General features: G+C 39.5%; 2 protein-coding genes across 2 annotated transcripts; both read left to right on the forward strand.

Annotated features, from left to right (window-relative positions):
* Positions 1–1,453: 1,453 nt before the first annotated feature.
* On the forward strand, positions 1,454–14,954 carry LOC138618723 (slit homolog 2 protein). The gene is made up of 6 exons (XM_069694638.1): positions 1,454–1,488; positions 1,646–3,575; positions 3,712–3,715; positions 8,207–8,361; positions 9,786–9,864; positions 12,465–14,954. The coding sequence occupies exons 1-6, from the start codon at positions 1,470–1,472 to the stop codon at positions 14,181–14,183; spliced, it is 3,906 nt and encodes a 1,301-aa protein (XP_069550739.1). The 5' UTR covers positions 1,454–1,469; the 3' UTR covers positions 14,184–14,954.
* A 2,872-nt stretch (positions 14,955–17,826) lies between these two features.
* Positions 17,827–21,866, forward strand: LOC138618776 (carboxypeptidase N subunit 2-like). Its single transcript, XM_069694749.1, has one exon. The coding sequence runs from the start codon at positions 17,930–17,932 to the stop codon at positions 20,222–20,224; it is 2,295 nt and encodes a 764-aa protein (XP_069550850.1). The 5' UTR covers positions 17,827–17,929; the 3' UTR covers positions 20,225–21,866.
* Positions 21,867–23,478: the final 1,612 nt, after the last annotated feature.

Raw genomic sequence — 23,478 nt, forward strand, 5'->3', positions numbered from 1 at the left:
TAAAACAACAGCATCAAATAAAGTGATGACTTTTGCTTTGAATTAGCTGTGGTTCCAGATATTATTAGCCACATGCACACACATACACAAACACTAGATCTTGTTCAGTATTTATGCACACAATATACATAACGTCATGTAAATATCTTTGGTACAATGGAGATTTAAGAAGGCAGAATTTTGGAGGGTGCGGCCAGAGTAAATGTCCTCAAGTTTCTTCCTTAATTTTAATTATTGAAAGGAAAACACTTCTATAATACAATAAATCAAATAACTTTCCCTTTTTTTTTTTATGCTGTCATTCAATATGACCCGACATAGAGTAATCACTTAGCATTCCGGCTCTGGCACTGTGTCCTATCCAGTGGAACATGTTGTACTAAAAATGTCTAAATGTCTAAAATAATGTAAAATTCTTTTACTTGTAAAATTTCATATCAAATAATTATAACTGGCATTTAAGTACAAACTTATTGTTCCCATCACTATCAGCTCTCAGAACTTTAAAGTGGCAAAAGAAAACTTACAAGAAAATTCAGCATGATAAAACTAATCAGCAATCTGCTGCAATTTGTTTTAAGACTTTAAAAAGCTGTCCCAAGTTAAAAACAAAGGCAGATTGTTTTTGCACAATAATGATGTCATGTTTTATTTTTTGTTTAACGGGATTTATGTTGACCCTTAACGTGCATCATGCATCCATAACTTTGGACAACGTGATGAGGGACCCACCTTGTGACCAGTATTGTAAACCTGCTGGGATCGAAGAGTGTCTGTTGGTAAAAATAAGAAAGAAACACTACTTTAAGTGTGGCTGTCAGTGAAAGGCAGGAGAATCACAAGCGCCATAAAAACATGGTATCATTCTCAAAAGAAGAAATGCAAGTGGGCTAAATCCTTATGAATGTAAATATACAGTAAGTTTCTTTTCTACACTAACATGTATCAGAAACTAGGCAAATACAACCATCCAAGTGCTCTGTCACATTACAGTCATCAGGCACAAAACTCACTGACTCACTTCGGAAATGAGTAATCTGTTTCACTTCAGTCCATGAACTGGAAGTATAGGGCTGAGACCGTCCTGGCAAGATAAGTCCACAGGAAATGAGTCAGAATCCTCCACGTCACTCAAAACAGTGGTAAAACATAAAGCAATATGTCAATTATTTTTTTATAACATTACATACAATAGGCACTACAATGTCTGTATAGCTCATTTCCAGGATTAAGATGTGCAATAAAAATAAATCCTTGATATAAGCTTAATGAAATAAGTCATCTGACAAGTCATTATATTGTCACATTTTTGTAAATTGGGTTTAAGGATTAGTGTCAATGATTGGGAAGCATGCAGGATGTGTGTGATGGATGGCTTGTGGGCAGGAAAACTTGATAAACAGAGGGTGCCCATCTCTTCAAGACAGCACAAGAGAAAGGAGCAGCACAGAGAACAGCAGCAAACAACAATGGCATCTTACTTCAGAGGTTAGTAAAATAATTGTATTGTTTTGGGGTTTGCTGTGATTTATAAGAAAAAGTTATCCTGGTTTATTTTGTATAATTATTCTTTGGCTCCAAAATAAATGAATGCTAGATGTGCATTACTCATACTTACAAACGTGTATGTATTCTAACTGCACAGGCGCCTTGTGGATGATACTCATCCTCTTCACACTCCCTCACCTTACCTGCAAGATGTTGTGCCCCAGCGGCTGCCTGTGCAACTTTATCGGTGCTGTAAGATGCATTGGCTACAACATTACAGATATACCACAGCAGCTGCCTCTCCACACATACATGCTGCAGCTCAATGACACAAACATGAATGTCATAAATGAGCAGAGTCTGGTAAACCACAGTCTCCTGTTGCGTTTCAGTCTGACCCACAGCCATCTGCACACTATTCACCCCCGGGCCTTCCATACAGCTCCTCAGCTCATGTCGGTCAAGCTGTCGTCCAATAATCTCTCCATCCTTCCTGCTCGAGTGTTCAGTCCGCTCAACACTTTGGAGCAGCTGCACTTAGATGGGAACCAATTGGAGACCATTGCTGCAGATATGCTCCAGGGACTTGTTGGGTTGCAGGATCTGGACCTGAGCCGCAACAAACTCAGTAGCCCTGCTTCAGACGTTTTTGATGGACTGACCAACCTCACCTTTCTGAACCTCGGTAGGAACTCCATAAAGAAGCTTCCACCTACCATCTTTCACTCCTGTACTAAACTTCTCAAGCTCATGATCTACAACAACGAGCTAGAGGGGCTAGACGCTGGGATCTTTGATACGCTGGTCAACCTTGAGGAGCTAAAAATCCATCATAATCAAATTGCCAGCCTTCCACCTCAAATGTTCTGGTCACTGAGGAACCTGAAGATCCTGACCCTGTCCTCTAACCGACTTCATGCTGTCCCTGAAAAGAGCTTCTACAACATGCCCAAGCTGAACAAACTCACCCTTTACAACAACCCCCTATTATCGCTCCCAGACGAGCTGATGGGTCACATGCCAGACATGAGAGAATTTTATCTGTTTGCCACCAACCTCACCACTGTTCCTGGAAATTTGTTCGCTAATATGTCTGGGCTGATGAGGCTTAACTTCCATTTAAATGACAAGCTGAGGGAGCTGCCATCTGACCTTTTCTGCTGTGTCCCCAACCTTCAGAAGCTCTCGCTAAAATCCAACAACCTGCATTATCTACATCCTCAGCTGTTTTCCAAACTATCCACTCTGGACATACTGCTGCTCAATGACAATAAGTTAGAGAGCATACCAAAAAACATCTTTCAGGCTCTCGGGGAGCTTCTGGCCATTGATTTGAAGAATAACGACCTCAAGACTCTTCCAGGAGATATTTTCTTGTCAAATACAGATTTGAGGGCTCTTACTCTGAGTGGGAACCCCTGGGAGTGTACATGTCCTATCAGAGATATTGCAAGATGGATAAGAAATAATGAGCATGTTGTTTTTGACAGAGACGATGTGATGTGTCTGAGTCCAGTCCACCAGCTGCGCCGTACTCTTGGCTCTCTGCGCGATGAAGAGTTCAACTTTTGCAATGCTAGAAGAGTCACAAGTTATTCTCTGATAGATAATCACTCGCCAACACAACCATTCCACATCTTTTCTACCCGTAGACAAACATTACTTATACCTGCCACAACCAACCTACCCACAACAACATCAAGCACCACCCAGGAAATCACCCAATCAGTCACCTTCCTCACAACCACTCCATCTGGGAAATTAACCATCTCAGATGCTTCAACACTCTCAGCATACCTTCACACCGCAACCACTGCTCAACCGACGGAAGTTCATAACAGGTCGCCTGTTTTTTATGACAAATTGGTAATTGAACAGGTGCCTGACTTTGTTCACCACAACCTCCACAAAGGCTGGATGTACGTTTGGTTTCTGCCTTCGAATATCACCTTAACTGGGTTCCTCATGTTTTGTCACATCCTTCTCGTCGCTACAGGCTTGTTGCTCATTCTAGCTGCCATGTATTGTATGTATCGCTTCGACAAGACCATGGATAAGCTAAAGGCTGAGTCCGCACATAATGAGGGGTGACGCACTGTTATCAACCATGATGTACAAGAAGAAAAATGTTCCTTTTCCAGAGGTTTCATTTTCTAAAGGATTGCTGTTGTTTGTTCCTTTTCTCGATATTGTGTTGGGTTGTATTGTTAAATGTTTCTTTAGGAAGGTCAGACTTGTACAGGAGTCTAGGATTTAAAATACTACAACACATTTAAACCTGGGGGTATTTTAAGATTACAGAAAAACATGACAGTGAGATTATATATATTAAAAGCTGAGCTATATTGAGTTAAGTCATCACTTTTTACCAAATGTTTGTTTATAATTGGATATAATTCATGTAAAGCTGTATTGGTTGATTGGTAACTTAATTTGAAGAAAATTAATCAGCACGTCTTTGACAGTTGATCAATTAAATGTGAAGTTCTGATGTTTTTTTTGTCATATATAAAAGTAAGTTGAATATACTTGGATTTTGAACTAATTCTTTTGAAGATGGGGCAGTTGTGGGTTTTTGCTTTTTACTACTTTTGACATTTTGTCAACCAAGCAGTTAATTGATTAGTAAGGACAATATTTGGAAAATAATTATATTTTAAATACTCATTAATTGCAACCCTTTTTCTTTCTCCTTGTATTGAGGTTGCTTGCTAAAAATTCATACACACTAATATCTGTGGAGTATATGTACATTTAAAATTCTTTATTTAACTGCTTTTAGTTATGGCAGTAACACTTAGGAAGAGAGAAATGTTAAGCTTCATGAAGCAAATTCAAGCCACTGTAAATCATAACAAGTGATTTGTTTCCCTCTAGTGGTGGATACTTCCAACTGCATGATGAAACATCACAGCTTTCAAATATGTATCACTGTAATTGTTAAGTAATTAACTAATACATTTCTAAGTGAATCACATCATGTGTTGTTGTCTTTCTTTCACTATGTTTAAAGGATAGGTTTGTTTGTGAAGATTTGATTTCCTGCCATTTAGAAAAGTAAATGCCACCAAAAACATGTCATGCTAATGTCATTCCTGCCTCTCCCATCACTAACTATGTATGGGTTTAAAAAAAAAAAAAGTTTTTACATCTGTTATCTGTTTTCATCTGACTAGGGACACACTCTGAAACATTTAAATTGTAGTATTGACAACTAATTTTGTTATTATTTTATCATTCTGATTCAGACATATTCTCATATTCTACTTAGTACAATTACTTTATCAGAGTATATTTAATAAACCTGTCTAGTGAGAAGCCTGTTGCAGCAATGTTCTGTGTTTTCTAGCCCACTTCACAGCGAAATATTTGCGACAATAATGAAGACTTCTCCATAGGGCAGCGGATGGAGAACTGCTCCTAAAAACATCTGTCATTTCTTATCTAAAGAGATCTGGATTTCCTTGAACAAGAACAAAAGAGAAATGTGCTTTGTGAATGAATCACAAGGAATGTTGGAAAATAGACCGTTATCTTTGTGATATCCTTCAAAACATGGCATTTAGACATGGAACAAGTTCGGTGAGCAATATGCTTGTTTTGAGATGACACTTTTTTTTTTGCAAAACAGGCCCCTGTAATTTCACAAGCCTCCATTGTGAAACAAAACCACAACAATGTCCACATATATCCACCATAGTGATTACCAAAACATAACTAACAATATAACAGAGAAAAGGTATCTAAAAAGATACTGTTGATGTTGTAAATTAACACTTTGGAAAGGATAACTGGATGAAGTTCACACAAATAAAGCTACATTTGTAACTAACCGATAATCCCAATTCACATTGATTTTTGGAAGCAAAATGACAGAGAATGTTTGACTGCTGGTCAAAAGATCTATTAGACCTTTTAAACACTCACAAAATGATGGCAGATGCCACAAATTCCATGAGAAGTGATTAGACTTTAAAGCAAACACCAAACAAAAGAGGATGAATTAGTGAACAGCATCCAAGTTCATTGCTATGACAACAAGTGATTAGGCCTTTCCAGTACATTGAGCTCACACAACAGTGAGCTCACAACAGCACACACACACACACACACACACACACACACACACACACACACACACACACACACACACACACACACACACACACACACACACACACACACACACACACACACACACACACACACACACACACAGTGACAGAGGGTGAGCATGGGGAGACGAAATGCCTACTGCAGGGGCACAAGGAATACTTGACCACAGTAAAAAAAAAAAAACAAGTGGAAAGATATTTAAAAATAACTTTGAGTCATACATCTGAGATGAAAGCTTTATTTTTCTGTGATGAATTTACGGTAACCTGGTGTTCTGAGGGATTTTCCAAAGCACAAACTCCAAAGTAACTCTGGTCTTACCGGACTGTTGGCTGGGTACAATGATAATCCTCCAATCTGTTAAACAGCAGTTTTCATAATAATTACACCTGGTTCAGCCGAACATTTTGCCAGAGACAGCTACAATAACAACAATATTAATGTTTCTTTTGGTCTCCAATTGGCTCCAATCTAAATGTTTTCTCATAAAACCAGGTTTTAAGTTTAGTAATGCTAAATTCAGCTGTGTAAATATTCATCCCCAAATCCTTTGAAGGAAATACACACTCATTGCATCACCATGTCGGACTCCTGAACAGTTGTTACTGTAACTCAGGCTTTATTCTCTGCCAGCTCTGCAACAGTCTACTACTGTTGCCAACTTTTTTTGTGCGAGTCTGGTCTATCTAGTTGCAACACTTCTGCTGCACAGTTAGCATTTTTACGTATCAAAAACATAAAGGTACAGGTGAAATACAAAATTTCAAAAAGATACGTCAAAATATGAGCACAGATAATCCAAAAACTGTCATTTGTGACGGCGGTTTTGCTGTTAGACTAGGACACATCAAATAACGTGTAAAGCTCCAATAGGCGATAATAGAATCTAATAGAGAGAGAAATACAGTCCCACCTGTCATAATTTGATGGATGGTGACTTTTAACCTGATTCTACAGACATGAGGGGGGCCTAAGGATAATCATACACACCAACTTCCAGATCCCTGACACCTTTATTCTGGAAGTTAGTTAGAGACCATCACTTATGGTTAAGGTTAGGGTTAAGGTCAAAGGTCACCATACATAACATTTTGACAAGTGGTACTGCATTTCACTCTCTTCTAATGTTACCTGGTTGGACCGACAATTTATTAGCGAACACTTCACAGGCTAATGCAAAATGGAGCCAATGTAAAAATGACCACAAAACATGGCCAAACTCCCGCTCAACTCCTTTAATTTTTAGTCAACTAATAAAAACACAGAAGTTCCTCTAACTCTCAATCTACAGTTATGCTATCTCAAACATGTGCGAGGAGTTTTTGACATGACATGACCACATGTTTACTCAGGAAAGTGATGAAGCACTAAAACAGTTTTCTTTATCCTTAAATCTTTAACTGAAATAGTGTGAGGGTAACTTTATTTTTCCCTTGGCTTGGGGCCTTTCTGTGTTGGCATGTTTTCCCGATGCATGTGGATTTTAAAGATGCTGTAAAGTAGAAATGAAAATGAGTTTTAAGTTCATCACACCACAGAAGTATGGGTTGTTAACTACCCATCCAAATTTGAATGGAAAAAAAACACAGCCTAGTATGTTAAATTAGGCTTTGAAATAGTGAAAAAATCATCAGTCTTCTCTGCTTTGAGGGAAGGACCTGAAGGACCTGAAGGACCTGAAGCTCTGCCCACTCGGTGGAAGGTGTTCAGTGCTCTGTATGACAGTCCTGTGGCTGCAGTTCTTTTCCCCACTAAGTCTGACATCCAACCTCTCGGGTGACTTTATGCACGATGTCCCACTGGCACTCTGTCTCTCTGGAGGTTGGAGCAGCCTGCTTTGGGAAAACACAATAGAATTAGAATTTTTTTTGTCCAATGAGTGAAACATACAGATGCATATAAATGAAGCTTGTCCCCCTCAGCTGTAACACAGGAGTAAAACTGGACACCAGAGACAGCAGACAGCGAGCTCTCCGACTACTTCTAACGCACCTGCATTACAATAGTGGAGATAATAAGAGAGGACGAGTTGATTTAGTTCTGTAACGACTGCAACATGCACAACGCTGCATCACATCGCATCAATTCATTATATCACGTCAATTCAAACTTTGAACCTGCTCAGGTCGAGCCGAAAGTCTTTTCTCTTTCACTGATGTCCCTCCACCTCCTCCTCCACCTGCTCTCTGCAGCCTCCTGCACATGTAGGTGGGCTCGTTTATCAGGACCGGTATCGGTACATGTAACCGAGATTAATCGGGAGGACAAGATCTCCTCTGGTCCATGTTTACCATCACCCCGACATGTAAAATACAGAGTTACATATATTATAGTTCCTTATCGTAGCTATATTGAGACGCATAAAACAATCCGCGGTTATCGGAGCATTTTCCTCTGAACTCTGCTCTGCTACGAGCTCAATAGAAGCTAATGAGCACATTAGCTCCCATTTCATGAAAATAAAGTTATTCTACACCGAGTAAAATCACATTAGTGGTTTGCACCACGGGCTAAATATAGCAGAGTTACTGTGGAAAAGTTGTCTGGTATAATTATAACAAGTGCACAGAACTTACGCTGAGTGGTGAACTGCTGGCGGTAGCGGGGGACCCTGCCGGCGGTGGCGGCGGCGGCGGGGGACAAGGTCGGCGGCGGCGGCAGCGGGGGACAAGGTCGGCGGCGGCGGTGTCCACCGCTACTGGCGCCAGAAGTAAAGTTTCGACACTATGATGTGGAGAGTATAATTGGGATAAAGAGGTGGAAGGTTTAACTATAATGTGAATAGCAATTGAGTCAGATGATGATATTGTCTGTTGAATAGAAGTCCTGGTGGCTAAGGTAAATTTAGTCAATTATAAAACCATGGTATGACCATTGTAATTAGTTTAATCTACAGTATGTTTGCTGTCATGTCATGAAAACACCATGTTTCCAGAGTAGTTTTGTGCGCCGCAGCAACATCTGTCTATACGTTAACTCCACCCTCACTATCTGTTTTCCTGTGGTTTCCTGCAGAAGGGAGTTTCAATGTTATATGTTAAAAGCAGAATAACACTCACAACTCGACTTTAGTTTTCTGCTGATTTATCAGTGAACAAAACATGTTTTAGCACCAAAGCTAAATCACACTGAATTTACTTGAACACGTTAATAAAAACCAAACTGTCAAAAATCTTTCAGAAAGGATTCAGTCTGAACATTTATGTTTCAGTCAGGCTCATACTCTCACATAATGTATATTCACATATCTACACAAACCACAGCAGAGACAGCAGGAAAAGCCGCATTGAATAATTTAATCCAGAATTATACAATACTGAAAACTGTTCCTGATTGCATACGGGTTTATTGTGCACATAAGTGAGAGTGAACACAAGATTGCTGGCTGTGCAGTTGTGTTTGTTGGATCATCAGTAATCTGTAATCCCCTAAAAAGGTGATTTATAAACATGTCCAAGACAAGTGCAGATATCATCAGTTTACAAGCATACCAGGGATCTGATACCAAAGATTTATGCAGCTGATATTTTGGACACCCAAACAAGAAGGCCCATAGACACACACACACACACACACACACACACACACACACACACACACACACACACACACACACACACACACACACACACACACACACACACACACACACACATATACACATGCATACACACGCACACGACAGTATCAAAATCACAAAAACATCCCTTTTGTTTTTTTTTAACCAAATCAAATTGTCACCTTGCGACACAAACATACATATTTTTCCTGGAACAAGATGGAAAAAAACACGCAGAGACGTACTGAAAAAATAATGTGGTTCCCCTAAAATGAATCACAGATCACTCATCCTCTTATAAGCATTCAAATGACCACATAAACAAAAAAATCAGTTCAGGCACACAGTTGCACCATGGGGTGGGGCTTCCCTTGGCTTCATCCCCCTCCACCACATTTAGTAAAAAATGTGTGTGTGAGAGGGTGAGAGGCACAGAGGGGGCGGGAGGACAGCCGGGAAGCTGAACAGTGATACTGAAGCCTTTAAAAGAAAACCTACAATAGTAATAATAATTTAAAAAAAATGCTGATTAATGAGAAGAATCAAGAGATGACAAAGAGCAGGAAAATGTGATAGTGTGAGAGTTCAGACAGTGCTGGAAACTTTCAGAGGATTAGTGAAGCGGAGGAGGAAGGGAGGACGTACATAAAAGACAAGCCCACCAACTCACGTTGTTCACTAATCGTCAGCCACTACTGGAGGTAAGTTCTGCAAAACGGCACGCTGTCCTGGTTAACTGAGTGCTGACTGATATTTTTTTAAACAAGCTTATAAAGAAAAATGTGGCAGGAATATTGCAGAGGCCAAATTAATCAGAAAGAACATAAGATAAGGAAATAAGTTTGTGACAGGACTGTAAAGAAAATTATTTAGTGTAATCTATCGTATTTCTCTTAAAAGTATTACATTCTGTACACAATTCAGCTGTTTACTTTAATAAATAATGTGCCATTTAATGTGTAAACTACAATGCTGAAAACAGAATTTTTTTTATTTGACCCTTAATTGAGTTTCGTGAGTTTTCTGTTAAAAATATTGATTATTTTTGATACGTCGAGCACAACTACTACATCAGGTTAGGTGGTCATCAAAAACCTTTTCTATAAAACAGGAATTAACTTGTGGTTTGAGTACTGCTCTCAGGGAGGACAGTTTGCTGGTTCAGTCTTTTCATAGTGCTGATGGAAGGAGGAGAAAAAAATCCAAGCAATTATTGGTGAACTGGAAATGCTTTAGCCATTACACTGTGCTGAAGATCATTCCAAGTTGTTCCAGCAGAGAGCAGACAGTGGTTTTGGTTGGACTGCCATGATATATACCAGAGAGGACACATGGCTGTGTGGTCAGCTGAAAAGGAAGATTATTAAAGTAATACTTTAGAGGACTCACAAGAGGCTTAAGAGCAGCACTGTTCTCATTGATTTTGTAGCAAAGAGAAGTGACGCTATGTGTGTCATGTGTCTGAAAAAGGGGAAGTGTGTTCAGATAACATATTGCCAGTACTCCATGTGTATCTGACTTTTAGTTCTCTGGATGTTGGGGAAGTGGAAAACCGTCCCTGCCCTCAGTCTCAACTCTGACCTGGCACTGTCACTGCAGTAAGAAAATTGAAGTGTGGGTGGTAATATAACTATTGGGTGTTGAAATACAGGCTCTCAAATAAGGAAAGTTATAACTTCTAAGGATTCGGGTTATTGATGGTATATTAAAAGTAGGGAGTACTATTTTCTTTGCTTCCTTCTCACAGCAAAGACCCAGTACCCCACCCTTTGAATGAAAGCAGACAAGAGTACAAAATGTATAAAAAAAAAAAAAAAAAAAAAGAATGGGAACAGCTGTAATGCACCAGGATGGATTTTATGGCCTTCTATCATTGATGTGGAAAAAGAAGAAAGACCAACAGAAATGTGATACCTCTGTAGTTGAGCTCATTTGAGGGACACACTGGCCTCTTTAGAAAGTTACTTCCTTGGAAAGACTCTTTCTGCACCCTAATACAACTCAGACACTAAGAAACGACTCATGCTTGCCAACCTCAAGTTGCAGAACTTTAAATGGATTTGTATGGAGAAGCAGGTCATTACATTGGCACGCTTTGTGTTCGGAGCCTCCTTTGCCATTTAAAACAGTAAGAACAGCCTCTGCCTCGAACATGTGCAGGCAGTCTGTCATGGTGAAGTGTAGTCACAGGAATCCTACTGCTTGTGGCAGCAAACTAAACACCATTTTCACATGAAATAATGATACACTCTGCAGTTTAGAGAGACACATTTCTGCAGCAAATCTTTCAAGCATGTGTTTCAAATATGTGTGAGCTCCAAAACTACTGTTGAGCACAGATCCTGAGTAAATGGTCTTATTTATCAAAGGCCTGCAAAACATTAATTTAGTAGTCAATCCTGCTGGCAATGTTGGCAGTCAATGCTTCTTGCTACAGGAAACACTGGATCAATTCATGCCTCCTCCTCGGATAAAAGAAGAGTGCTGAGGCTGCAACATGAAGATACTGTTGCTAATTAGAGTTGCCTTCGGTATAACTGCTTATTATGGTGGTGATTTAATGTGCAGAGAATCCCTTTGTGGCAGAGAAGGGAGAAAAACAGACCACAGTTTTGTACTTTACTCTACTGGAAACTAACAACTATTGTGCCAATGTATTTAATCTCACAGTACTGTCCAATGAAAATGCTCCCCATCTCCCTAATGAAAGTTTGGAGCAGAGCAGTTCAGTTACCTTCATTAACAAAAAACAACAGTATATCAAACTTAAATAGGAATTACTTGTTTTTATGTTTCATTTGTTTTGTGTTCCTGTCAGTAAACCTGTGCAAAAGTTAGCACTGACTTGTGGGATACACCACAGATGTAGTATTGCACATAGAGATTTAAAAAAGAATGGACAAAACTAAAACATCTCAGGCCAACTAGCTGTCTAGTCACTAGTATGGGTCAAGCTCCAAAAATGCTGAACTTATCAGGATTGTTTGCTGTCCTTCCCTGCATGGTAAACACACACATCTTTCAAAGAGCACACCACAGTTTACAGTTAAAAACGTGGCACTTCAGTATCTTTCTTAGTTTTGACAAACACAACTGGGTCATATGAAAGTACTATCAGTGAGATGTTAATTGACTTTTAGGTGTAAAATGGGTGGACTGCCCATTTGAAGAGAAAACAGGATATCTGGTGGTTAATGACCATGACATATTCACAAAGTCATTTGTCATTTCTTGGATATAAATCTGACGCAAGACTCATTACCACCCCTTGCTGTAACATGTCTGTTCCTTCTTTCCTAAGGTAATAATGGATCTGCCACTGACCCTTCGTGTGCTCCTACTTCTCTGTTCCTTCACCGCGGTTGTTCGGGCGTGTCCAAATGGATGCAAATGTCTAGGAAACAGGGTCCACTGCACTGACCTCTCAGACTTCCCCACGGCTGTGCCCTCCTCTACCACATCCCTCTTCTTCTCTGTATGCAATTTCTACTCTCTGAAACCAGAGGACCTGACTGATTTTTCAAATGCCCTTAGCATCTTTGTGATTAAAGACACTGTTTTGAGGGAAGTGCGCCCTGGCACATTTGATTCCACTCCAAACATCGGTGCCTTGGGGTTTACTGGCACTGAACTGCAAGATCTCCCTGAGGCCTTGTTCCATAATCTTCAGAAACTCGAGTCTCTGACTCTGAAGATCAGCAAGCTCTTGGTACTCCGCCCTCAGTGGTTTTCCCAGCTGACAGATCTGAGACAACTTGACCTCAGTAAGAACCTTTTCACTTCTGTACCTGTGGAAACTTTTCACCCTCTGACTAAACTGCAGTACCTTTCACTTTCTGGAAACAATATCAGTCAACTATCCAGAGAGACATTCAAGGGTGTTTCTCAGATGAAAATCTTGCGCCTTAACAAGAACATGCTACTGGAACTTCCTGCTGGCAGTTTAGATGACCTTGTAAACCTGGAGGAACTGTCCCTACATGACAATCTTATCACTCACCTTCACCATGACCTGTTCTCCAACACTCTGAAACTCCAGAAGCTGTTCCTCTCCAACAACAGGCTCACATCTCTTCCAGAAGGGGTCTTCTTAAATCTGCCCCTCCTTTCTCATATGTCCCTGTATGAAAACCAGCTGAAGAGTCTGGGTCCTGGTGTGTTTGGGCCGATGGCCCTGCAGGAGTTGTGGCTGTATGACAACAAGCTGAGCCGTGTGGAAGATGACACATTCAGGAACCTGACTCAGTTACGTCTCCTGGTGCTGAGTCGGAACCAGATCAGCTATGTATCCACCGGTGCATTCAGAGGGTTGGAGCAGCTAGGAGAGGTCTCGCTGCACACCAATCTGCTCACAACTCTGCAAGTGGGGACTTTTCAAGGACTACCCAGTCTGGTCAACATTTCCTTGGAGCACAACTTTATCGACTCCCTTCCTGTGGGGTTCCTCCAGGGCTTGAGCCACCCAGGACAGATAGACCTGCGAAACAATTCGTTTCCAAACCTGCCACAGTCGAGTCTAGATGACCTCACTGCAGCAAAGGAAATACTCCTGCAGCAGAACCCCTGGAGGTGTGACAAGGATATTCTGCCTCTTCGGGGCTGGCTGAAACAGCACCCATCCAAGGTCAACCAAACCCTTGTGGTGTGTGAAACTCCTTTCAGTCAGAGTGGTGAGGTGATTGCTTCACTGAAAGATGAGAACCTGATGCCTCTCAGCTCTACTGAAGAGCCTGTGCTGACCTCAACAGAGAAGAGGAGGAAACCCCACACACCTCCAGCCAGAAGAAGCACTTCGTCACCTGCTGTCGAGACCACACACACCTCAGAGCACGATAGGGTCACCAGCAGTGGACAAAATGATAATGAAACGGTTTCTAATTATACTTCAGTCATCCTGATTGCCATCGCAGTGGTGTCCACTTTCATCATCAGCACTGTCATCATCAGCTGTGTGTGCTGGAGGAGGAACAGGAGTGGCAAGGGAAATATAGGTCGCAGAAATAAGAACTCTGTGTTGTAGACCAGACCAACCAACATCAGCAGGCCAAGAACTTCTAAAGCCAAGAGAAACTGCTTACTTATTACTGTGGTTTAGTTGGAAAATGTGGAGCATAGAGTTTATTGAAAAGCCTCAAAGGCAAAAGAAAGAACCACTGCAGCTCCATTCAGAAGTAACAAAGAAGGAAACAGATTTACTTTTGAATTCATTAGCTTTCAGTTTTAATGATCAGACTGACCAGTCAGTATTCCTCTTCAATTGTGCTGTAAAAAGAGAAAGTACATTTTCCACACTAACCGTAAAAAGTCATTCCTTACCATGTCTTGGCAAAGAGATGGTAACTTTACTGAAACAGCATATTTCTTTTAGCAGATCCAGTGTTTTTTCAAACTATTTTCTGTTTTTCAGTTTTAATTAATGCAGTTTGAAAATAACTTCTGTGCTAACAACAATACATTTAGCAAACAGCTTAACTTTGTTGCAAGAGGGCTATCCATACAAAATCAAAGATGTAATTTTGAGTACACTATGAATACAATTCAATGCATAATGCTTCTATACATTGAATAAATGCACAGCTTTTAGTTGGGCCAATCTTACATTGTGTTTATTATTGAACTTCACCCTTCATGGTATGAATGCAGACATGCAAACTTCACCCCCCTGTACCTGATAGAAAGTTATCCATTATGAAAACATTATAGAAGGTCTATATGCATGAGAAAATATTTTTTACCAACAAATTCACCTCATTACCTGAAGTATCTGTAGCCCAGGTAAAAAACAACAACAACAACAACAACAACAACAACAACAACAACAACATATAAATCCAGGGTTAATAAATAGTTTTAATTAATAAATAAATGAAAAGTTTATTAAAAAGTAAGGTTAAACTACATATTTCATTTGTGTGTGACAAAATGTAAGGTTCAAGGATAAGAATGTTAAAAGTGCATTGATATATTTTATGTTTTCCTTTTTTGATAGAAGCAGTTAATATTATTTCTGTCGCTAGAGGTGTATGTGGTCGCATGATTGTGCTGAGGTGTGTGGACATAAGGAGAGAGAGGAGGAGAGAGGGTTTAATGAGCAAAGCGGTGGCTTTTGCCAAAGTGGTAAGGAAAAGTATGGTATTTCCTTAAGTCGTGAATTAGCAGCAAGATAATTTGTAGGACCACCTGTTTGAGAAGTGTTGAGCAGTAAACTTCCACACGAAGTTTGATATGCTGCGACCTGATTCTGCTCGTTAAATCAGCGAGTGGCTAATTAGGAACGTGGACGGACTGTAGGCTGCTGCTGTTTAACCCAGCTCGACTCAGTGGCTTCGTCTGGACTGTTTGGGACGGTGAACCGAGAGAGGACCACCAGATAGCGCTCTGAGCTACCCGGGGATGATCACAGTTCCTCTGGCGACGCTGGATTACCACCCCGCTCCGTGAACATGCCCCCACCCCCTGCATCGTCCTGCTCCTGGACTGAGGCCTGTGGACCGGTAACCCTGTCTGCTGGACTGCATTACTTCAGAGGAAAGGTGCGGCTCAGTCATTTGTTTTTGCTCAGTTGAGTGAAGCGACCGTGACGTTTTTGGTTTCCACTATCCCGAGCATCGAACCAGGCCTGCAACGTTTGTTATTTAAAGGTTAATTTGCCTGCTTAGTTAAGTGTTTATTACCGGGGTGTGTATTTGTGTATCACAGTCATAGTGAACAGTGTGTAAAGAGAAAGTTATTTGGTTTAACGCTGCATGGTGTAACAAAAAGTCAAGAACACACTTATTTTCCTGTTTTTTTTTATTTTGATTAATTTGCGTTCGATTAAAGTGGGACACTATTGCAATTAATTTTAAAACGGTTTCTGGGTGTGTTTATTATTTTCAAAGGGGTTAGTACATGCATTTAGTAGTTACATTAGTATAGCAGTCTGTTAAGTTATATCTGTGAGGTACCAGGTTTCTTTATTGATCCAAGACTAATAATATAGAGATAATTAGTTATAAGAACACGATTGAATTAAATAAAGAACTCAGGGCCCTATCTACCGATTTGGATAGTAGACGGGCTACATATCAACATTTTTTAATTCATACATCATGTTATGACGTATGTTTTGTAGACTTTACATGCATTGTTATTACGTTTTCAAGTATGTGCCAATTCAATCTGTGAAAAATAAGAACAAAGATCCAGAGGTTTAAAAGTGCAAACATTCCATGAAAACAGGAAAAGGTAGAATAAACTCTTCCATTAGACTGCCATCTAATGGAAGGAAGTCAGAATAATGTCGAAAATATTTTTGTTTTAGAACAAAACCCCCACCCCAGCTTTGTCTGCAATTACAAAGACCGGACAAAAAAAACAAGTTTCAGATGTTTTCATATATGATGCCTGACAAAAACAATGTTGTAGAGAGGAATTAACCCTTTTAATGTATAGAGGTCACTACAGTAGACAGCTATTCAAATGTTGTTTTCTTGTATATGCATGGGTTTTGATGGCATAGTTGCACATCAGCCACTACAGTGAATGCTATTGCATCATCCCATATGAGGCTGATGTGCAACTATGCCATCAAAACCCATGCACATACAAGAAAACAACATTAATAGCTGTCCACTGTAGTGACCTCTATACATGAAAGGGTTAAAAGAAAAATTAAGTATATTTAAAGTTGTTTTTTGTTTCTGCTTATCCTTCGGTGGGAACAAGTGCACGCTATCAAAAGATAAAAATGTTTACATACCATAGATTTGTGAATGAATTATAAATACTCAAGCTTTAACTGTTTACACTACTGTCAGAGGTGCATAACTTAACATGTCTAACACATCAGGTGGTAGGCACAGTCGTCATTTCTATAGAGTCAGTGGTGAAAACTTAAACACCCATCCAGTTTAGGTTTAACATTTAATTCATGTAAATAATCCTTCACCACTTTATTAGGTACACCTATATTATAATGTAATACCTGACTGCATTATACTGAAACTCACTCAAAAATACTACTACACTATTTTGCAGCCCAGTTCAACGCCATTGCAAATTACAATAATAAACACATAACTAAAACAACCATTCTCTCTCATTTTAAAACTGAAATTTATTGGCTTTGTGAAAGCAGATTTTATCAGCTCGTATTAAATTGCATCAGACTTTATAGGTGTACCTAATAAAGTGGCCACTGAGTTTATGCAATGATGGAGGAAAACATTGTTTTGAAATCTAGGCTACTTTTAATTTACTTTTATAACTAGAATAATTTAGGAATACTTTGTGGGTGCTGTGAAATGTCAGTGAAGAAATAAGAAAAATTACATTATTTTGGAGCCATGCTGCAGAGGCGTGCAGTTACTATGAAACTTACATCCCCGCTCTTATCTCAAGCTGCAGAAGCTGCACCACGCCTCACATGGGATGCAACACACTCATGGCCTCCTGGACGATCTGATAAGAAGATAAGTAATGAGACGGCGTTTATTTGTATTTCCTTACGGCTTCATCCTGGAACAGGAAATAATCGGGTAGGCAAATGTTTTTTTGTTTTGCATTAAACAGCACAGAGATTTAATGATAACTTGACATTACAAAGCTTTTCATAATGTGGCTGATAACATTTTGTTATACATGATTGCAAAATTTGTTTTCTTTTTACAGTGAACAACAATGTCAAGAGGAGAAATCATCGTTCTTATTCTGTCTTCACTGCTGGAGTTTTCATTGACTCAAAACAAACCATGGTTACAGAAGACGGACTGCCCCGAGAACCAGATGGTTTTTAGTTCAACTACGACAGAAATCCCACGCATTCTGGGCACTGGTGTGACGCAAGTTTTTTTTGTGAAAAGCCAGATTAAAGAAATCCCAAAAGCAGCCTTTTCTGAAAACCCCCTGCTTGAAAAGGTGGAGTTCATAGACACTAAAACGAAATCTATTGAGCTAGGAGCTTTTGAAGGTTTGGCAGGCCTCAAGCATGTTGAGATCTCCAACACACCACTAGCATCAGTCCCAGTGGGAGTCTTTAAAGACTCCAGCAACCTGGAGATAATTATACTAAAGTTTAACAAGCTCCGTAGACTTGAAAAAGGCCTGTTTGAAGGCCTTACAAAATTGAGTGAGCTCCTGTTACATAAGAATGAGATCGAATCGATTGAAGACGAAACGTTTGATGGTCTTGACAACCTTTTAACTCTCAATTTAGGTCAAAATAATCTCTCCTCTGTATCAACTGACTGGTTCTCAAACCTAAATAAACTGCAGATACTACGGCTTCATGAAAATCAGCTGACCACCATCCCTGAGGACATTTTTCAAAATTTAACAAACTTGAAGGAAATTGGCTTGTATGGAAACAAAATAGCAGAATTATCACCTAATCTGTTTCCACATAAAGACAAACTAAGTAAACTGCTTTTAGAAAATAATCTTCTGACTACTTTCCCTCAAGAATATTTCGTTGGCTTCCCCCAGCTTAAAATGCTGACACTTAAGAAGAACAAGCTTTCAAGTCTGCCACCAGTGCTTTTTGGAGATATGCCTAAACTGACCGAGTTAAGCCTCAGTCAAAACAATCTATCCACTCTTCCTGAAGGAATATTCAGCCCTCTGAAGAAAGTCAAGAAGCTGGATCTGTCTAAAAACCAGTTGGTCTCCTTGTCCGCTGAGAACTTTAACGGCCCTGAAAAGCTCACACAGGTGAATCTACAGAACAACATGATAAATTCGCTGGATTCAGATGTGTTTGAGAAGCTACAATCTGTGACCACACTCATGCTCGCTCACAACAACCTCCAGACACTTCCAGGGGATATTTTTTTGCCATTAACAAAACTAAAAAAACTTGACCTCAGTGACAACCCATGGCTCTGTGACTGTTCTCTGATACATCTTTACATCTGGATGAGGGCGAACTCTGACAAGTTTCCGTCTCATGTGTTCTGTGAGCATCCAGACCATCTAAAAGGGAAGGAAATCATATCATTGACAGAGGATCAATTTATTTGTCCCACCCATCCTCCCACAACCACCCTCCTAACCACCACCACAACGCCCCCGACTACCACGACACTCCCAACGACAGAACCAACAACCACCATCCTTACGACCCCAACACCAACTACCACTGTGCCCACTACAAGCACCACTGTTGCCACCACACCTCAAGCCACAACAATACCAACAACCACAACCACTATGACCACCACTATGGCCACCACACCTGAAATCACTACGACAACAACTCTGCCCACAACCACCACAACTGCACCAACAACTACCGCAACAACAACTGCACCTACAACAACAACTGCTCCCACCACCACTATGACAACAGTTCCACCAACAACCACCACAACTGCACCAACAACTACCGCAACAACAACTGCACCTACAACAACAACTGCTCCCACCACCACTATGACAACAGTTCCACCAACAACCACCACAACTGCACCAACAACTACTGCAACAACAACTGCACCTACAACAACAACTGCTCCCACCACCACTATGACAACAGTTCCACCAACAACCACCACAACTACACCCACAACTACCGCAACAACAATTGCACCTACAACCACTATGACAACAATTCTACCCACCACAACAACAACTGCCCTAACAACCACTTTACTCACCACAACAACAGGCAGACCCACTACAACTAAAACGACAACTACAGCCAAGACCACCACACTCAGGACTACACGACCAACAACTGCCCAAACAATGACACCTCCTCCACCAACCACACCAGTGATCTTCAATTGTCCTTTTGGACCAGTACAACAGGAGCCACAAACTTCCTCCATGTATCAGGACAGAAATAAGATTCAGCAGTGCAAATCTCAGATAATGATTTACCTCACAGTGCTGGTGGTGATGATCATCTGCACACTGGCACTGGCTAAGTTAACCATGTCTCTTTACTGCCTGCTGCAGCACAGAGAAAGGATGTACCACAAGGTCAAACTCACCCGATTCTCCTACCGGAAAGAGGTCATCCTGAGGCCTGTACGAGAGGCAGAGATTCAAGGACTTTATACCACAACTTCGTTTCACTAAATTGGCCAGGGGAAGTCATTTGACCTGACTCTTTACTTTTTTACTGAGAAACCTGTAATAACATATTTTTGGCTGTTTGAGGGCAGTGGAAATACACACAAGTAGTGATTTGATTCGTTGTTAGTATTAAAGCATTGCGAACTCTAGCTTTAGACATTTTTTTTAATAAATGTTGTTCTATGCAGCCCTAATGAAATCATGCTGCTGACCATATGCATTGGGTTGTATATGCCCTGCAGAAATATTTTTGCACGCATAATAAATGTGATGAACATAATGCAATGTCCAGTGAGTAAAAAACATCTCCCTAAAAATCTGTTTACTCATTACTGAAATTTTATTTAACATACTTTTACAGCAGGGGGTGCCAAAGATTCACAATGAGACTTCCTCTTCTGTCTTGTTCATAGAAAATGAGATGAGTTAGGAAACATTATTTTAACACATTTTGCAACTGGCAAATTCATCTCTACCATTTGCCCTGTTTCATCTGCCGACACTACAGCTGTATTTTTCTATTATGCTTAGGGCTCCCATGTTAGAATGTACTAATCAAAAACAGGAATAAGAGCCCTTTTTCCACAAGGTTGAAATTGATTTTTACAGCAAAACAAATTAATACCACAGCTGATAAATTCATAAAGTGTCAGAGAGGAAAACACTGAGTACTAGTCTAAGACTAGGATTTGTGTTTGGTAGGTTTGTGTGCCTGACAGCTAAAGGTTAAATACATTAATTAAGCCTTGTATTGGACAGTAGCACTGGAACAGAGCAGTAGGTCAGATTCATCAACCCAGTCTGTGAACACGTGTGTAAATTTGTGCATGTGTGTGTGAGAAATCATTAATTCATCTTTGTACAAACCTTTTTTTCCACTGTCTGTTTCTATAATTAAGATTTAGATTTTTTTTCTGAGAAGATAGCAGAATAATTATCATGAAAATATAGTATCAAGTTAAATCTAATTAGAGAGTGTTTACGTTTACATCCAATCAACCACGTAAACCTTTTGTTCTTTTCATGAAACTCCCTAAAACTAAAAGGGAATATTAATTCCTTCACTGTCTACAACCCAACCCTAAAACTCAAAGCTAGCAGTTTAATCTCATAGTTACAAAACAGAACCAAAACATGAAAATCTTCTCTGTCCTTATACTTATGGACTGGACTGTGTATAAAAATGTATAAATAAATCAGTCATTTGATGTTGGAGACAATAAGTAACACCAAAACATCTACTGCAGAGCAGCTACTGTACAAATGTTAAACCAATCTATATGACTGTTTAAAAAATATGTGCAACAGCATGTGCATATTATCTATAACTGCCAAATGCTAAAGGAATCCAAGCAGGCTGTATCCACTGACATATTTACATGCATTAACAGCTACTGTGGCCGAGTCAAATTTCTCACATGCATAAATATATTTAGCCAAACAAAGTTTTTTTCTTTTTATCTGATCCTAATATCACAGTCTGTTTAACTTTAAGGTCATTTACCTAAAAACGTTCCTTTGTATTTTACTCACACCATAACCATTACTAACATTTACAGGATCTTTGTAGTGACTGATTCGGGCTTTGTTCAAGGAAGGAGAAATACATTTCATAGATTAATTATTGTATATTCGTATTGCTATGTTTTATTGTTATATACAGTAGTCTGTTTTTAAAATAAAAACATATAATTAAAATATTTATGGTCTTTGACTCTATCTTTTTGATTTATAATATTGTTTATTTTAATTTGTTTTAGGTGAAGTCACAAGTTTGTGTTTTTAAACTTCTTGTAAATCAATTATTTAACTACACATAGTATACAGTGTTGGCAAAAATGTTCTTCCCTACTAACTACCACTTGTCGGTCATGCACATAGTTTTCTATAAGTATTTTTCAGCAATATGGAGATGCAGTTATGGATCTATTCCACAAGAGAGCACTTCTGCATTGGCTAAAACAGAAAACACAAACACTACAACACTGCAGAAAATAATTAATTTATCTATTTTACTCCTTAAATTGTTCTCCGAGGTTATTCCCCCACAATTCAACCGCTGTATTGAATTACAGAGTAGATTCCCACTTGAAATCAAGCGACACAGACCAGAGATTCATGTAAAATAAAATGTCTTCATATTTAATCAGATGGGATCCAAACTAAAATTACTCCAAACACGGCAACTTACATAAATCCCTCTGGGGTTACACTAGACTCTTCTGTAAGGGGAAAAACATGTTATGAAGTTTTACCAGACAGCTTGAACAATGAATGAAAAGACTGAATGAGGGTAACATAACTTTGCTTTACCAGGTTTACCTCAAACTGTATGGAAAAACCAATACAGAGAGATGACTTTAATCCATCAGATGTGGGTGTTCTGATGATGAGGAAGATGATGAATAAGAGGCTATATCCCAACGGACATACAGTAATGTAAACTTAAATAAACAAAAATGAAATGCATGTGTTGATATGATTTCCTAATCATATAACAAGTCTTGATTAACTACTGCAAGGGTTAAGTGATAATTTCCCCCCAAACTGACTGGAAGACAGATGTCTGGTGCTTGTGAGACGCAAAACAACAAGAAACCCAAAGAGTTGTGTCTCTAAATATTTCATCCCTCTCGAAATTGCTTGTAAGTGTAATGCACAGTTAAGCTTTTGTTAAGTGCTCGCCTGTGATGTTGCATCACAAAGTTATTCTGGTCTCCACAGCAGCCTGATGTCTTCATTATTTATCGAGACTTGAGTGACTGGTGTATTTTGGTCCACTCTACACTTGCCTCCCTGTGTCTCTGTGATCGCAGATAAAGTAGCTGCAGCTTTGGGTCTTTTTGATTTGTCTGAAAATACCAACCAAACAAAACATAGTTGAAAGGTTCAAATATTTATTTATTTGTTGGCCTCAAGCAGTAGAGCATAAAAATACGAGAACATTCTGGACTTTCTGGTCCAAGTTAAACTGGTTAAATCTCACATCTCTAATTTCTTAGGTTAAGAACAGGTTTTGTCACAATATGGCATTCCACAAGGATTTGTCCTCAGCTTCACCCTATTCATTGAATGGCATTTTGTCTTTTCATTATAATTTTTCTTTTGGAACCTAACGAAACAAGAAAAGGAAAAGATAACTCTTTGTTTGAACTGCTCATAACTCATGTCCACACTAACCTGTACTGAGAGATCAAACGTAGCTTCATTTCAGGGATCACAAGCCAAAAAGTCTGAGAGCGTCGCTTCTCGGGAGA

Source organism: Brachyistius frenatus, unplaced genomic scaffold, assembly GCF_029030835.1.
Source record: "Brachyistius frenatus isolate BFR_SWC_R1_liver_20210118 unplaced genomic scaffold, ASM2903083v1 Contig_18, whole genome shotgun sequence".
NCBI lineage: Eukaryota > Metazoa > Chordata > Actinopteri > Embiotocidae > Brachyistius > Brachyistius frenatus.

Excerpts from the sequence above, each read along its gene's own strand:
- LOC138618723 (XM_069694638.1), top strand. Across the intron at positions 8,362-9,785 it reads AGTATAATTGGGATAAAGAG|CGGAGGAGGAAGGGAGGACG; the intron begins GTGGAAGGTTTA and ends GGATTAGTGAAG. Across the intron at positions 9,865-12,464 it reads ATCGTCAGCCACTACTGGAG|GTAATAATGGATCTGCCACT; the intron begins GTAAGTTCTGCA and ends TTCTTTCCTAAG.
- LOC138618776 (XM_069694749.1), top strand. The coding sequence starts at position 17,930 with ATGGTTTTTAGTTCAACTACGACAGAAATCCCACGCATTCTGGGCACT.